General features: G+C 41.6%; 1 protein-coding gene across 1 annotated transcript in view; it reads right to left on the bottom strand.

Annotated features, from left to right (window-relative positions):
* unc93a (unc-93 homolog A) overlaps nucleotides 1–16,040 on the bottom strand; it is a 115,561-nt gene extending 99,521 nt beyond the window's left edge. The window contains exon 1 of the mRNA XM_041209021.1: nucleotides 15,869–16,040. Within this exon, the coding sequence (XP_041064955.1) occupies nucleotides 15,869–15,964 (96 nt within the window). The 5' untranslated portion in view covers nucleotides 15,965–16,040. The remainder of the gene's footprint in view (nucleotides 1–15,868) is intronic.
* Nucleotides 16,041–16,301: the final 261 nt, after the last annotated feature.

Raw genomic sequence — 16,301 nt, 5'->3', positions numbered from 1 at the left:
CTTCCCCTGTTGTGCCTGTATGGAGGGGATCTTGCTTCTTGACATACTAGATCAGTATTATATTGGCTGTCCAAAGGAGAACTGCTTGTCCTAAAATGTTGCTGCTTTAATTCCAAAACGTGTATGTGCCAATCTTGCTCTAATACTGTCCTTTGGCTCTGAGCCTACTTGTTGATAAGATGAGCACCCCGTCTATTTAAGGATGCATGAATCACTGGCAAAATCTGAGAACTGAATGATTAGAGCTGAAAAACAGGGAGGATTTCAAACTTTGAGCTCCAGTAATGATGGATGTGACCTATAAAAGTGTCACTGTGGTAAAGATTTAGCTGAGCAATTTCATGAACAATTGTGTATTTGGAAGAATAAAGGCAGCTTCTCCCATGATCCCAAGAATATAAATATAATAATTTGCAGAGACAAGCTTTTAGATTTTCGACTGGCAAAGCCTCAAGTTTTGTGCCTCCACAATGCAGAGTGGGGGTTGACATAAGAATATAAAACATAAGAAATAGGAGCTGGAGTAGGCCATTTGGTTCTTCAAACCTGCTCCACCATTCACTTAGGTAATGGCTGATCTGCTACCTCAACTCCACTTTCTTACCCAATTTCCATATCCCTTAATTTCCTCAGTATGAAAAATCTATTGATCACTGCCTTGAATATACTCATCAATTGAGCATCCACAGTTCTTTGGGGTAGAGAATTCCAAAGATTCACAACATTTTGAGTGAAGGAATTGCTCCATATCTCAGGCCTAAATGGCCGAACCCTTATTCTGAGACCTTGATCCCAGGTTCTAGATTCCTAGCCTGAAAAAATACTTTCTGAATATCTACCCAGTCACCCAGTCAAGTCCCTTAAGAACTGTATGTGTTTCCTTTAGAAACCTCTCATTCTTCTAAATTCCAGAGCATATAGACCTAGTCTACTCAACTTGTCCTCACATGACAATTTCCTTATCCGAGAAGCAGGTCTAGTGAACCTTCTCTGCACACCCTCTAAGGCAAGTTTGTCCTTCCTTAGGTAAGAAGATCATTACTGCACACAGTACTCTAGATGTAGCCTCACCAATAGGCTGCATAATTATAATAAGATTTCTTTACTCTTATACATCTGAGTTCATCAAATTTGTTGTTTAAAAATCGTATGCTTCCCATGTAGGTTTTTGGAAGGTCAATTTTTTACTTCATTTCTTATCTGAGGTTCATTATATATTTTTTATTTACTCATTCATGAGATATGAGTGTCACTGGCAAAGCCATCATTTATTGTCCAGCCTTAATTGCCCTTGAGAAAGTGATGGTGAGCCATCTCCTTGAACTGCTACAGTCCATGTGGTGTAGGTCCACCTATAATGCTGTTAGGGAATTCCAGGATTTTGACCCAGTGACAGTAAAAGAACAGCAACATAGTTCCAAGTCAGGATGATCTGTGACTTGGAGGGGAACTTGCAGGTGGTCCTGTTCCCATACATGGCTGCCTCTGTTCTTCTAGGTAGTAAAGATCACAGGTTTAGAAGGGATTGTTGAAAGAACCTTGATGAGCTCTTGCAGTGCACCTTGCAGATGGTACACACTGTTGCCACTCTGCGCCGTGGTGGGTAAGGGGGCATATTTTAGTGTCCTCCTGAGGTCGGGAATCACCAACATTTTTTTCCACACAAATATAAAATTCCCCTATAAAAATGGGCCATGCAATCTTCCCATAGGCAGGAAGGGTTAAGGTCAGATTACAACTAGTATGAACAACTTCTGATGTCAAGGTTGTCATTGACAGCCCATGGGGAAATTTGCATTTCCTGTCCCCCAGTGTGTTGGGTGGATTTTGGAAGGCTTCTGAAAACCTGCCTTGTTTGAGAGTTCAGGACTCTTGGAGCCTGCTGTGGAGTCGGAAACATTCTGACAGGCAACACTTACCTGTTTTGACATCTTCAAATGTCATTATGAGATGCTATGTTTTAAGTTAGAAATGTTTTTACTGCAGTGATTGATCATGGGGCTCTGTCCTGTAACGGTAAGTTGACCATTACATTGGTCAGCATTGTGCTAATGTTGAGATGCATCAGAGTACTTTCCCATATGGAATGTGCTATTATGCATTCAAGACTGAAGAAAACAGAGCTTGGGAATTCTAATGTCATGATCTGAAGCAATTTAAATGTCCAAAGTGCTTTAAATTTGAATAGAATTGGCCTGCAGCTTTCACTTAGACATAAAAACAGCCACCTGCTCCTGGAACTTTTTGACAGGACATCTGGTGTAGCTTAGAAAAAAATTTAGCCACCCGTTTTTCCAGTTTGAAAGGACTCCATTGTTTGGCTTTTGACAGCTGAGTCTATTATGAATGCTTGTCTGAGTTTCTAATGCTGTGAACCACTTATCTCAGCAGAGAGTTGTGGGTGCAGTTTGATTGACATTTTAAGAGACTATTAGAGGATTATCTGTCTGTGGTGTGGTTATTGAGTAGATGTTTGTTTTTAACAACTGAATGACCACTTGAGGGGATTTAAGTTTTTCTTTCATTGGGTCTGAAGTTTTTTTCACAATGAATGGTTGTTTGAATGACAGCTCCATTCAGATTGTTAGAGGTTTGCTTTTTCTAAATTTTCATTTCAAAGATTTCCCATTGGTATTACAGCAAGTCTCCATTTAATGCTAACTTAATCAACGTTGTTTCGCTGTAACATTAGTCTTTAAACGGTTACATAGTTCCTATTTTATATTGTGAAGCTCACTATAATGTAATTTGCCACAGATTTACTGTTCTGTGGTCTGCACATCCTACATGTGCACATGCCACTTTCTGCCATTTCCTCCTGCACCGTGAGGTCATTGCCTCTTCTGTTGCTCCTCTTCTTTCTGCTCTTGGAGTCCAGGTCTAGCCATCCACTGTCACTGCTAGGGACTTCTTCATCTGCTCCTCTCCCTTCCACTCCTCCCTCAGTACTGAAGCCAGTCTTTTTCATCCACCCACCCCCATTCTCATGCTGCTCTTACCTTTGAAGTCCCCAGTGTGCAGTGCCAATACCTGGTACTTCTTCAACTGCTTTTCTCCCTTCTTCCACTCTCTGAAGTCCCTTTTACCTCTGCTCCCGTTCCCACCCTCCATTCTTATCTTTAAAGACGCTGGTGTACCTACCATCCCCAGGGGCTGCTTCATCTGCTCCTCTATCCCTTGCTCATGTTCCCACCCTCAGCAAGCACTGCTCCCTGCACTGACAAACCTTAGCCACTAGATGGAGCCAGTCACTTCAAAACCAGATAGCTGGTGAGTGCAATTTTTTTGACATATTTACATTTATACTCTACTTCTTATATTTTGACATTTACATTATTTCAAATTTATTTCATTTATGAATATAGGAATTTAGAAATGTACACAAAAATGTTATAATTTTTTTCTGATGAGAAAGATCCTAAAGAACCTAACTACAACTTTAAAATTTGTTGTATTGGGAAAATTTGATTCACCTAACATCGTTTCACTTAAAGTTGCACTTCTCAAGAACACAACTACCACATTAAGTGAGAAATTACTATACATGGCTCCTCAGGACAGTACTTAATGGACAGTGGGTGAATGGCTATGAAGCATACTTAGGAAGATATGGGGGTGGGTGGCGTGAGGGTTGATTGTTAGGAGCATAAGAATGGTGTGAAGAGCTGGGCCAATATCTCAGTGAACCCAGGCAGGCCTTCTAACCAGCCTGCTTCCACATTCACATTCCTCTGACGCTGCCTCGGGAGTAAGGAAACTCAAACCTTGCCCACCCACATCTCCAGGAGATGAAAATATGGGGTTATGGGCAGAGATGACATGAGTTCGAGTTTCCAAAGTCGGCAAATGGCCCAATTCACACTTTCGGAGGCCAACATGAAAATCCATCCCAATGTTTAATGTGCCAATCAACTGGTCTGCTTTGGCCTGGGTGCTGTCTAGATCCTTGATTGTTTTTGTAGCTACTCTCATCCAGGAAAGCAGACAGTATTGAATCACACTCTTGACTTATGCCTTGCAAATGCTTCAGCCTTGTCTTTTGCATTGATGTGCTGGGCTTCACCATCATTAGCGTTGTTTGTGGAGCCTCCTCCTCCAGCTGGTTGTTAATTTCCCACCACTATACATGACTGGATGTGACAGAACTGCAGAGCTTTGATCTGATCCATTGGTTGTAGGATCACTTGGCTCTGCCTATAGCATGCTGCTTCTGCTGTTTAGCATGCTCATAATTCTGCTTTGTAGTTTCACCAGGTTAACATCTCATTTTCAAATAAATATATGTGGTGCAGTTCCTGGCCTGCTCTCCTAAACTCCTCACTGAATCAGGGTTGGTCTCTTTGCTTGATGGTGATGTAGAGTAAGGAACATACTGGGTCATGATGTTATAGATTGTGCTCGAGTACAATTTCGTTGCTGCCGATGGTCCACAGCGCCTCATGAATGCCCAGTTTTGGGGTGTTAAATCTGTTCTGAATATATCCCATTTAGCACAGTGGTAGTGCCACACAACACAAAGGGAGGGTATCCTCAGTGTGAAGAAGCAACTTCATCTCACAAGAACCATGCAGTGCTCAGTCCTATCATGGGCAGATGCGTCTGTAACAGGTAGAATGTTTGTTGGTTCTCTCGCCACCTACCATAGCCATGGACTGGCAGGTTTGTCCTTCAGGGCTCAGTCAGGTAGGTGCTATTGAGCCAATCTTGACCATTGGGAATTGAAGTCCCCTTGCAACCTTCAGTGCATCTTCCAATTGGCTTTCAACATGGAGAAGCACTAATTCATCATCTGAAAGAGGAAGATTTCATTGTCCATGTCTGATCTGATGCTATGAGACTTCAAGGAGTCTGACCACTCCGTCCTGCCAGTATACCACTGTGGACACATGGAACAGTCTGCCCGCTTGTATGGAGAATGCTAATTCACTGAATTCCTTCAAGCAATAGCTGAACTGGTTTCTGCCTGGGTAGAGAATGTCCCGTACAATATGTAGCTACCACATAACATTAGTCAGGATCTGGGAGGTCTCCTGGACTGGTTTTGATCACATATGTGAGTCAGAGAAGGATTATCCATTTTTTTTTCTGAATCAGCCTTGGTTTTTAATCTAGTTTTTTTGCCTCTTCTTGGGAGATTACATGGCTTCATTGCACAAGGTATAGACAAGTAAAATTTTTCCTGTCCATCATTTTCCTTATATTCATATATTTGGCTGACCCCAGAAATGCCAGCTTGGCCAAGGGAGGAGTCCACCATACTTAAAAAGGAGAAGCTGTGACCGAAAATCACCAGTCAACACAGAGCACTGAGGGAGGAACAAACACCAGGGGCAGAATTTTCAGGTTGGCGAGCGGGGGCAGGCCCACATAAAATTTCGATCTTAAGTTTGGCAGGCACTCACCGGAGTTGGCTGCACGCCAGCCGAACTGTCCAAGGCCTATTAAGGCCTTTTAAATTCCTGGGCAGGATGAGGTTTCATGAAAGTTTTAAAACATTAATAAAAATTTTTAATACAATTCATAGACATGTCCCAGCTCATGTGATACTGTCACATGGGGGGACATGGCTTTATTTTTTTTCCCCTTTATTAAAACTTTTGATAATCAAAGTAATCTCCCTGAGGCAACTCTGTGCCTCAGGGAGATTTCTATACTCTTTCGCGCACTCAGCCTATTCCCCCCGCCCGCACAGAGAGCGCTCAGCGCTTCTGGGTTCACGTCACGTTGGGCGGGCATAACGATCAGCTGTGCACCCGCCCGCACCCACTCCCATCCAATCTTGCTGATGGGGAGAAAATTCTCCCCCAGAGGTTTTTTTTAGAATTTTGATAAAGTAACGTCAACATTGGCATCACAGCAATTAAGTGGAAGGAACTCTGAGGGTGAGTAAATTAGAGAGTGACCTGAAAGCCAGAACGCAGAATGAAAAGAGCAGGGATAAAAACAAAAAACTGTGGATGCTGGAAATCCAAAACAAAAACAGAATTACCTGGAAAAACTCAGCAGGTCTGGCAGCATCGGCGCAAAAGAAAAGAGTTTCTTCTGTTGAAGGGTCATGAGGACTCGAAACGTCAACTCTTTTCTTCTCCGCCGATGCTGCCAGACCTGCTGAGTTTTTCCAGGTAATTCTGTTTTTGTTACGAAAAGAGCAGGAGCTGGAAGCAATTTCACAAGTGACAAATAGTTTAAAATAGAGTTCAATGTTTCTGGATAAAATGTACCTCTGTACTGCTTACATAATCATGTGGTTATCATAATTCTCCTAGAAAGTTCACTTCTGATTTATTTTACTACAGTGCCTTATTCCATTTATTAATTTATTGCAGTTATTTGGGTTTGATTGATTGCTTTTTATGCAAATATTAAAAGGAATGATGAGCTTTGTTAAATGGTAATCAACTCCCGTAATAAACTCTTACATTCTCTTGACTTCCTCTGAATTACAAAGTGCTTATTTGATGGGATTTTTTATGGAAAATATTATTGTGAATGGTACATTATTTAAACAATGCTGACAATATTACATTTAACAATAGGAAACTGGTATGCTTGGAAGAACCAAATGATTTTTCAAATGTATGCAGTTTTTGTGGACTTCAGCATGACAAATGGCTACTTAGGTTTTTTTATTCTTTCATGGGATGTGAGTGTCACTGACAAAGCCACCATTTGGTGCTCATCCCTAATTGCCCTTGAGAATTGGATGGGTGAGCTGCCTTCTTGAACTGCTGCAGCCCATCTGCTATAGGTACAGCTACAATGCTGTTCGGGAGTTCCAGGATTTTGACCCAGTGACAGTGAAGGAGCAGTAAAGTAGTTTTAAGTCAGGATGGTGTGTGGATTGGAGGGGAACATGTAGATGGTGGTGTTCCCATGTGTTTGCTGCCCTAACCCTTGCTCTTCTAGATGGTAATGGTTGCAGATTTGGAAGGAAGTGCAATATATCAAGTTCTAAAATCATTAATTGATAGTTAGGAACAGAACACTGATGTCAAATCCTTTTAATAGTAAATCTGTTTACCAAAAGATTATATGGATTTATCAGTTACTTTTTATACTTTGTAGCAAAGTACATTAGCCATTGGCCACATTTAGTGAATTGGGAATCCAGATGTAGCTAATTGCATTTCTGATTAATAAAAATGAATAATAGAAACCATCATTGCATGCACTGCCAGGACAGAGGTGGAATCGTGCAGTCTGTAAAATTTCCTGACTCCTGCCTCAAAGATGAAAATCCAGACCAGTGTGTGTGACTGTTTTACTTCCTTGGCTGCAGAATAATGGTGGATGTTTAAGTAAGTATACCGGCAATAAAAGGGTGGTTAAGATGTTTTCTCATAAATTTATTGCATTGGACTAAAACAGTCACCTAAGCCACATTGTGGTTAGTCAGTGATTTTCTATTTAACAACACTGCTCTATAGTATGAAAGGCCAAAGAGTCAACACAACTCGATCCAGCTTCAATGTTTCTTGTTCAGAAACCAAACATTGAAGAATTATGAGGATCAAATTCTTCTTGGCACACTATGTGTGCATTAAATCACACCCTTTCTTGCATGTTTACACACCACCTTTCTTGGGGGCAAATGAATTCCAACAATAGCAGGCAATCAGAATATATGCAATAATGCTATGTCATGTAATACCATCATAATAGCATGTTATTGTTATATCATATACATTGTTACAAGATAGTTTGTAACACAAGAAGCACTTCAGATTATTGTGAACAGCACAAGGGATTGGAAGAGTGGACTGTAAATGTCAAAATGTAGCTAACCTATAAACGAAGTTCAGCAGTATGGGATGCATGTGGTGTACATGTTGTCTACAACCAGCTGCACTTGGAAGAAGATTCAAAGAAAAATGCAAAGATAAGTCATAACAGTAACTGTCATCTTGTCCTCCTACCTCCTTTAACCAAGATTTTTGTTATATGTCCTAACATCTCTTTATGAAGTTCTGTGTCAAATTTTGTTTGGTAATGCACCTTGGGACACTTGACCATATCAAAGGCACTACATAAATACATATGAACAATTATCTAATGTTATGCAATTATTGTACATTGCTGCAAATGTCTAACCAAGGAGGCTGCAAGTGTCAGATGTATTGGCTTGAATAGTTCATTATTGATCTGAATATATATTATTGGCTTGAAAACATTGTATTTGTAGGTTTCACAGCAATAGTAGAGAAGGAAGCCATTTGGTCCATTGTGCCTTGCCAGCTCTTTGGAAAGCTTTTTCAATTAGTGCCTCTCCCTGCTTTTTGCCCAGACCCTTGTATTTTTTCCCCATTCAATTATGTATACAACTCCCTTTTGAAAATTACTCTTGAACCTGCATACACAATCTTTTCTGGCAGTGCCCCCCAGATCATCATAAGTCATTGCATGAAAAATCAACTCACCTTTGGCTTTTTGGCCACTTACCTTAAATCATGTTCCTCTGGTTACAGACCCTTTTTTTTGCCAGTGGGAATAGTTATGACCAATTTAGTTGGTGTAGTTTCTGCATTTCTTATTGGTAGAATTTCCACAGTGCTTATAGTTAGAGTGCTGATTTGTGATCATTTATACACTACTACTAAATTTCTGTCCATCAGTTCAGCAGTGACCAAGTGTTTAAACAAATTCACTCCATTGTTGCTTCTGAACTTGATTGGCTGGTTCAATTGTCTGCATTCCTTTCCCCAATCTTCAGATACTTGCTTTTCTTCACAAATTTTGTCCAATTGCCTTTGCATCACTCTTTCACAATATGACCCTTGGCTATGTTATTGATATCAGAATCGCTGTTATTTTTCAAACTACCAATAGAAACTTTTACCTCATCTTTCAGAAATTCAGTATCAACTCCTTACACTTTGGACAGTATGGTTTCTCCAGAATTGATTAATTCACCATGCTCAGAACATTTTATGGGTGTTCAAAATATTCTTTCCACCATTTGCAACTTGTCTATTCTTCCTTAATTATCAGACCATTTTGGTCTTTCAGAGTGATGTGCATGACAAGATGAGAGCACAAAGGCATGATGGGAGCTCGGGCTGGATCAGAGACCTTGGTCTGGATTTTAATGGAGGTTCATGAAAAGCTGATCTGTGCATGTTTGCACCTTCTGAAATGTACATCCAACCCATGAGTGACTTTGCCTGGGATTTTTGTCTTTTCACAAGTTCACAGTACATTTTGTGAGGGGCAATAGAGTGTGGGGGTATGGAGGTGGGGCAGTTAGAAGGTACAACTCAGTTCTCCAACATAGCAGTCCAGCTCCCAACATAATTTAAAGGTCCATAAAACCTCAACCTCTACCCACCCACTCCAATGCCCCCTCAGATCACCAATGCCACTTCCATGCGACCCCCCTCTCCCCCCCACCACAATGTCCTCCATAGCTACTCACCCAGTATGCACTATGTACAGTCCTCAGAAGCCATGCAATACCAATGGAAATTAGTTTAAAATCATTGGGGGGAAAATTAAACCTCTGGCAACTTAGTCAAACAGTGAGAGAGGGCAAGAGGAGCAACATGGTCATTATCAGTGAGAAAGTGCAAGAAGCAGTGGGGCCATTAACAATGAGAGAGCGCGAGAAGCTGCATGGCCTCTAACAGTGAGAGAGTGAGAGGAGAAGTGTGGCCTCCAACAGTGAGCGAACACAAGAGGAGCAGTGTGGCCTTTAATAGTGAGCGAGCACAAGAGGAGCAGTGTGGCCTGTAACAGTGAGCGAGCACAAGATGAGCAGTGTGGCCTCCAACAGTGAGCGAACACAAGAGGAGCAGTGTGGCCTTTAATAGTGAGCGAGCACAAGAGGAGCAGTGTGGTCTCTAACAGTGAGCGAGTGCAAGAGGAGCAGTGTGGCTTCCAACAGTTAGCAAGCACAAGAGGAGCAGTGTGGTCTCTAACAGTGAGTGAGTGCAAGAGGAGCAGTGTGGCTTCCAACAGTTAGCAAGCACAAGAGGAGCAGTGTGGTCTCTAACAGTGAGCGAGTGCAAGAGGAGCAGTGTGGCTTCCAACAGTTAGCGAGCACAAGAGGAGCAGTGTGGCTTCCAATAGTTAGCGAGCACAAGAGGGGCAGTGTGGCCTTCAACAGTGAGCGAGCACAAGAGGAGCAGTGTGGCTTCCAACAATGAGCGAGCACAAGAGGAGCAGTGTGGCCTTCAACAGTGAGCGAGCACAAGAGGAGCAGTGTGGCCTCTAACAGTGAGCGAGCACAAGAGGAGCGGTGTGGTCTCCAACAGTGAGAGAGTGCAAGAAGCAGCGGGGCCATTAACAGTGAGGGAGTGAGAGACCATTAAAGAGCATGGAGAGCAGCTGTTTGGTGAGTAGGATTGGTGAGTATTTCTAGTCTTTAAAGTAAAAGTAAGGTCTTTAGTTTGTGTTTAGGTCTCTCGCATTTTTTTCTCTTTTTCTTAAAAATAGCTTGTTAAGTATAAGATTGATACTGGTGTGTAACGAAAAAAATTACAAAGTGTAAAGACCTAGGGTTCTTCAAGTGTAAAGAGCAGGGATACTAGAGTAATTAATTAAGTAATGAAATAAAATACAATAGTGATGGCAGGATGGCTGATGTGGTGCTGCTGCAGCATGTGGACACTGCTGGACACCAAGGTGATCCAGACTGAACACACCTGTACCAAGTGTTTGCAGCTCGAGGAACTTCGGATCCGAGTTAAGGAGCTGGACTCCGAGCTGCAGACATCATGCCACATCAGGGAGGGGGAAAGTTATCTGGACACTTCGCTCCAGGAGGCAGTCACGCAAGATTAAGTCGTTCAGATTTGGTGTGTGATCAGGGACAGGAGGGCATGACTGCAGGTGCAGCAGGTATAAGGACCCAGGGGTAGCATTCGAGGAACCTCGACCTTTGTAATTGTCCAATAGTTATTAGGTTCTTGAAAGTTGTGTTGACGAGAGTGGGGACTGCAGGAAGGATGAGTGAACTGACCACAGCACTGTGGTATAGGGAGCCATTCAAGTGGGGGAAGGAAATAGGAACATAGCAGTGGTAGGGGACAGTGTAATTAGGGGGATAAATAGTGTTCTCTGCAGCCGTGAGTGTGAGTCCCAAAGGCTGTGTTGCCTGCCCAGTACCAGGGTTAAGGATATCTCCTCAGGGCTGGAGAGGAACTTGGAGTAGGAGGGAGAGGAACTTGGAGTGGGAGGGGAAGGATCCAGTTGTGATCATCCATGTTGGTACCAATGACATTGATAGGACTAGAAAGGACGTTCTGCTGAAAGAATTTGAACAGTTAGAAACTAAATTTAAAAAGCAGAACCTCAAGGTAATAATCTTGGGATTACTACCTGAACCACGGGCAAACTGGCATAGGGTAAAAAAAAATCAAGTTAAATGTGTAGCTCAAAGATTGGTATGGGAGGAATAAGGTTCAGTTCATGGGGCACTGGCACCCGTACTGGGGTAGAAGGGAGCTGTTCTGGTGGGACAGGCTTCACTTGAACCATGCTGGACCAGTGCCCTAGCGAATCAAATCACTAGGGCTGTAGAGAGGACTTTAAGGGTGGAGTGGGGGGGGCAGTGTTCTGGAGAGGGGAATATGTAGGCTAACAAAGCAAAAGGATGGCAGCATTGTAGGGCAGCTATTTGGGTATTGATACCCAGAGTGTGACAGGAAGGGATAGAGTGTACAAACATTAATAAAACAGCAGCAAATAGAGTCAAAGGGGAGAAAATGGTAAAAAGGTAAAATTAGTGGCTTTTTACTTAAATGCACATTGTATTTGGAACAAAATAAATGAATTAACAGCACAAATAGAGGTGAATGGGTATGATCTTGTAACCACGTCTCCGTAATGGCTATAAGGAGATCAAAGCTGGGAACTAAATATTCAGGGGTATGTGACTTTTTGAAAGGACAGGCAAGAAGGAAAGGGTGGTGAGGTAGCTTTGTTAGTACAAATTGGAATAAGTACGAATACAATAAATGATCTTGGATCGAAAGATATAGAATCCATATGGGTGCAGATAAGAAATAAAAAGGGGAAGAAGACACTGGTGGGAGTAGTCTATAGGCCCCCTGACAGTAGCTATATTGTAGGACAGAGGATAAATCAGGAGATAACGAGGGCATGTAAAAAAGGCAGTACATTAATCATGGGTGACTTTAATCTTCATGTAGATTGGGGAAAACAAATTGGCAGAAGCAAGAATTCATAAAGCATACTCGGGACAGTTACCTAGAACAATATGTTGTGGATCCAACCAGGGATTAAGATTTGGATCTGGCAATGTGTAATGAGGGAGGTTTAATAAATGATCTCAGAGTAAAAGATCCCATAAGAAACAGTGACCATAACATGGTAGAGTTTAGTATTCAGTTTGAGAGTGAGAAACTTGGGTCAGAAACAACTGTGCTATACTTAAATAAGGGTAATTACAAAGGAATGAGGGCAGAGTTGGCTGGAATGGACTGGGAAAGGAGTTTAGCAGAAAAGACAGTTGATGAACAATGGCAGACAATTAAGAAAATAGTTCATGACTCACAACAAGGATATATCCCAGTGAGGAAGAAGGATTCTAGGAAGGGGACAAACCAACCATGCTTAATCAACGAAGTTGAGGGTAGTATCAAATTGGAAGAAAAAACATACAATGTGGCAAAGATTAGTGATAAACCAGAGGAAAGTTTTAAAAACCAACAAAAGATGACCAAAAAAAAAGTAAAGAGGGAGAAAATAAATATTGAAGGTAAACTAGCAAGTAGTATAAAAACAGACAATAACAGCATCTTTAAATATATATAAAGGAAGAGGGGGGCCAAAGTGAACATAGACCCCTTAGAAAATGAGGCTGGGGAAACAATTAGGGGGAACCAGGAAATGGCAAAGGAATTGAATAAATACTTTGCATCAATCTTCATGCTAGAAGACACTAATAGCATTCCAAAAATACTAAATAATCAAGGGACAAAAGTGGGGGATGAAATAAATACAATAACTATCATTAGAGAAAAAAGTACCAAGGAACCTAATGGGGCTACAAGCTGATAAGTCCCCTGGGCCTGATGGGTTGCATCCTAGGAGGGAGACAAAAAATATCTAACTATAGGCCAGTTGGCATAACATGTGTCATTGGGAAAATGTTAGAGCCTATTATAAAGGATGCAATAGCAGAGCCTTTAGAAATGCTTAATATAATCAAGCAGAATCAGCATGGCTTCATGAAGGGGAAGTTATACCTGATAAATTAATTGGATTGTTTGAGGAAGTAACAAGCAGGATAGATAAAGGGGAACCAGTAGATGTAATATATTTGGATTTCCAAAAGGCGTTTGATTAGGTACCGCACATAAGGCTACTTAATAAGATAAGAATCCATGGTGTTGGGGTAGTATATTAGCATGGATAGAGGATTGGCTAACAGAAGACAGTGAATTGGGATAAGTGAAGCATTTTCAGGACGGCAACCTGTAACTAGTGGAGTGCCACAGGGATCAGTGCTGGGGCCACAATTTTTTACAATATAGCGCCAAGTTTGCAGATGACACAAAAATAGGTGGGAAGGCAAGTGCTGAGGATGACACAAAGAGTCTACAGACAGATATAAACAGGTTAAGTGAATGGGCAAAAACTTGGCAGAAGGAATATAATGTGGGAAAATGTGAGTTATGCACTTTAGCAGGAAGGATAGAACAGCTGAATATTATTCACATGGAGAAAGACTGCAGAAGGCTAAAGCACAGAGTTCAGCATTTTCCAGCCCAATTTGCGCCTCCATTGGGAGATGAAAATCTGGGCCCTGATTTTCACATTCCTCGAATGGATGGCAATAGGATAACCTACGTTGGAGATGCATTTGGATCAGGGATGTAGGCTTGGAGTCAGTCATGTGGAGAAAAATATACTAACCTGTGTCTTAACAAATATGCTTAAAATAGCAACCATACTACCAGAAGTGGCATGCCACTTCTACTTGCCATTTCATAATCCTGGCAGAAATGAGCCGCACCATACTTCAAGGACTGGTTTTCCTTGATTGATTGATAACATTTGAGTTTTCAGTGTGCAATGGGTGAAAGTGATTAACGACCAATTTCCTTATCCACACACACTGGAATCTGCTTGCTGGAAATTTGCCCTATTGAAATTAACATAATTTTCTTGCATACATTTATTGCAAAGAACACTATTTCACCAAAGCGCAGGAAATTTACAAGCACATCTTCTAAATCGCTGCCGACTCAACCGTTTGATAAAAAACATGAAAGTCAAAAGTAGATGTTTTCCCATTTTGGTATTGTTATGTCACCTTCATGATGTTACCTTCCTGTTTCTCAACCACCTGGACTTCTCAGTTATATTTTGCCCTGTGTTGCCACTTACATTGGATCCTTAATAGCAGTAGTACTGGAACTTGTGGTACCTTTCATGTTAAAATCACTGATAACACTTGATACAATCTTACCTCCCATTTGGACAGAATGAACCCTCACAGCTTCTTGTCCTTTTGTCACAGAATTAGAGAACGTTACTCAAGACACATCTATCCTAGCTTACTCTACATTATGAAATGAATCTATGCATTCCCATTTGTGCTTTTGGAAGAATAACTGATCTTAGAATGCAGCTGTTGTTAAGGTACTCCCTTTCCAGCAGCAATACTTGTTACTTTTTCCTCTTTTTTTCAAAGGAGCAAGAGGAGAAAAAATGACAATAGACAGGATGGGAACCCAAGGGCAGTCAGGTGGGAGAATAGAATGTGAGCAGACTATTTAATGAAGAAAGTAAAATTGTATTTCCTGTATCAAAGAATTTTCTCAAATCAAGCACATAGCTTGTGGCGTCACTCAACTTAAACCATCAGAATCAAAACCTGAAGTAGCAGTAAATTTACAGATTAAAACAAAATACTGTGGATGCTGGAAACCTGAAACAAAAACAAAAGTAGCTGGAAAACTTAGTCGGTCTGACAGCATCTGCGGAGAGGAACACAGAGATGTGTTCTGATGAAGAGTCATTCGGACTCGAAACGTTAACTGTGTGCCTCTCCACAGATGCTGTCAGACCTGCTGAGTTTTTCCAGCTATTTTTGTTTTTGTTTCAGTTTACAGATTATGATGCGTATATTGAATTGATTTCCTTGTTTTGTTTTGGAACGGAATTTTGTTCTCCAAACGTCATTCCCCCTTTTCTTTTGTTGGCATATCATCATCCCCTAGGTACAAACAATCCTCAGTACTTTGCCCAAATGGTATTTTTTCACATGTCACCCTAAACATTGAGTGACATTCATTTGTCCAGACACAGTTGCACAGATAGGCGGTCAGGAACAGCCACCCATGCTGTCAACACCCGCACCCCTCCCCCCACACCCCCACCCCACCCCACCCACCACTCCATAGGACATGGAAAGGGCGGTTGAGGCATTTCTGTCATCCTGGGACCAGCTAAACCCAGACGGACTAGATATCTCAACTGGGATATACCTGGTTCCACATTGCAAAGTGCATTGCCACAGTGACCCATCAGGGAGTCCTACAGCTGATTCCTGGTTTATACGATTCTTTGAAAAAAAAATTAGGGTTAATAGTTACCATTCGAATAGCACCTGCTACTGCCGGTATCAATAGCTGAAACCATGCACATCCCAGGATAAATGATCAGGTTATTTTGTGGTGGAAAAATATAACCATGGGGATGTTGAAAATAGTCTGGGCTCTGTAACGGGAACTGAAATTGGGACCTCGATGTAAACTTGACAATACAAATGTAGCCCCAGCTGAATTATCATATCAAAATAACAAAATTACAACAATCTAAACACGGTATATGAACCTCTCCTGAAGTTCTAAATTGTAAGTTACATTGAAACGTTACGTTTACTATGCTGAAAAGTTACCTGGATACTTTGAAGTCCTCCAAAAGCAGTAAACAGCAACAAAAACCCGAAGCTGACAATTAAAATATTCTTTGTGGATCTGTCGATTTTTATCATTGTGTTGATTAAAATCACTCAGCAAATTGACGATTGAAGTTAAGGAACAAACTAACGACTTCTAACCGACAAGAGCGGCGAAAAGTTTGGGAGGCTCTTTTTATAATCAACTTTTTTTTCCCGAGACCGCCTTGATTTTTTGTGTATTTATGTGAGTTAAGTGACCAAAGTTCACGGCCTGGGATCGTCCCGCGTGTGGGTCACAATGGCTCGGACTTCACCAGGGAAACGCTCGAGCCGGCCGTTGGTGGGATTTGTTTGAAACCAGGGAAGGGTCGCCAATGACAGTGTCTGCAGGCAGCGGGGGAGCTGGAGGGGGTGGGGGGGGGGATTGGGG

Source organism: Carcharodon carcharias, chromosome 2 (genome assembly GCF_017639515.1).
Source record: "Carcharodon carcharias isolate sCarCar2 chromosome 2, sCarCar2.pri, whole genome shotgun sequence".
In the NCBI taxonomy this organism is placed as follows: Eukaryota; Metazoa; Chordata; class Chondrichthyes; order Lamniformes; family Lamnidae; genus Carcharodon; species Carcharodon carcharias.
Note: the sequence above shows the minus strand (reverse complement) of the source record. Positions and strands in the feature narration are given on the sequence as shown.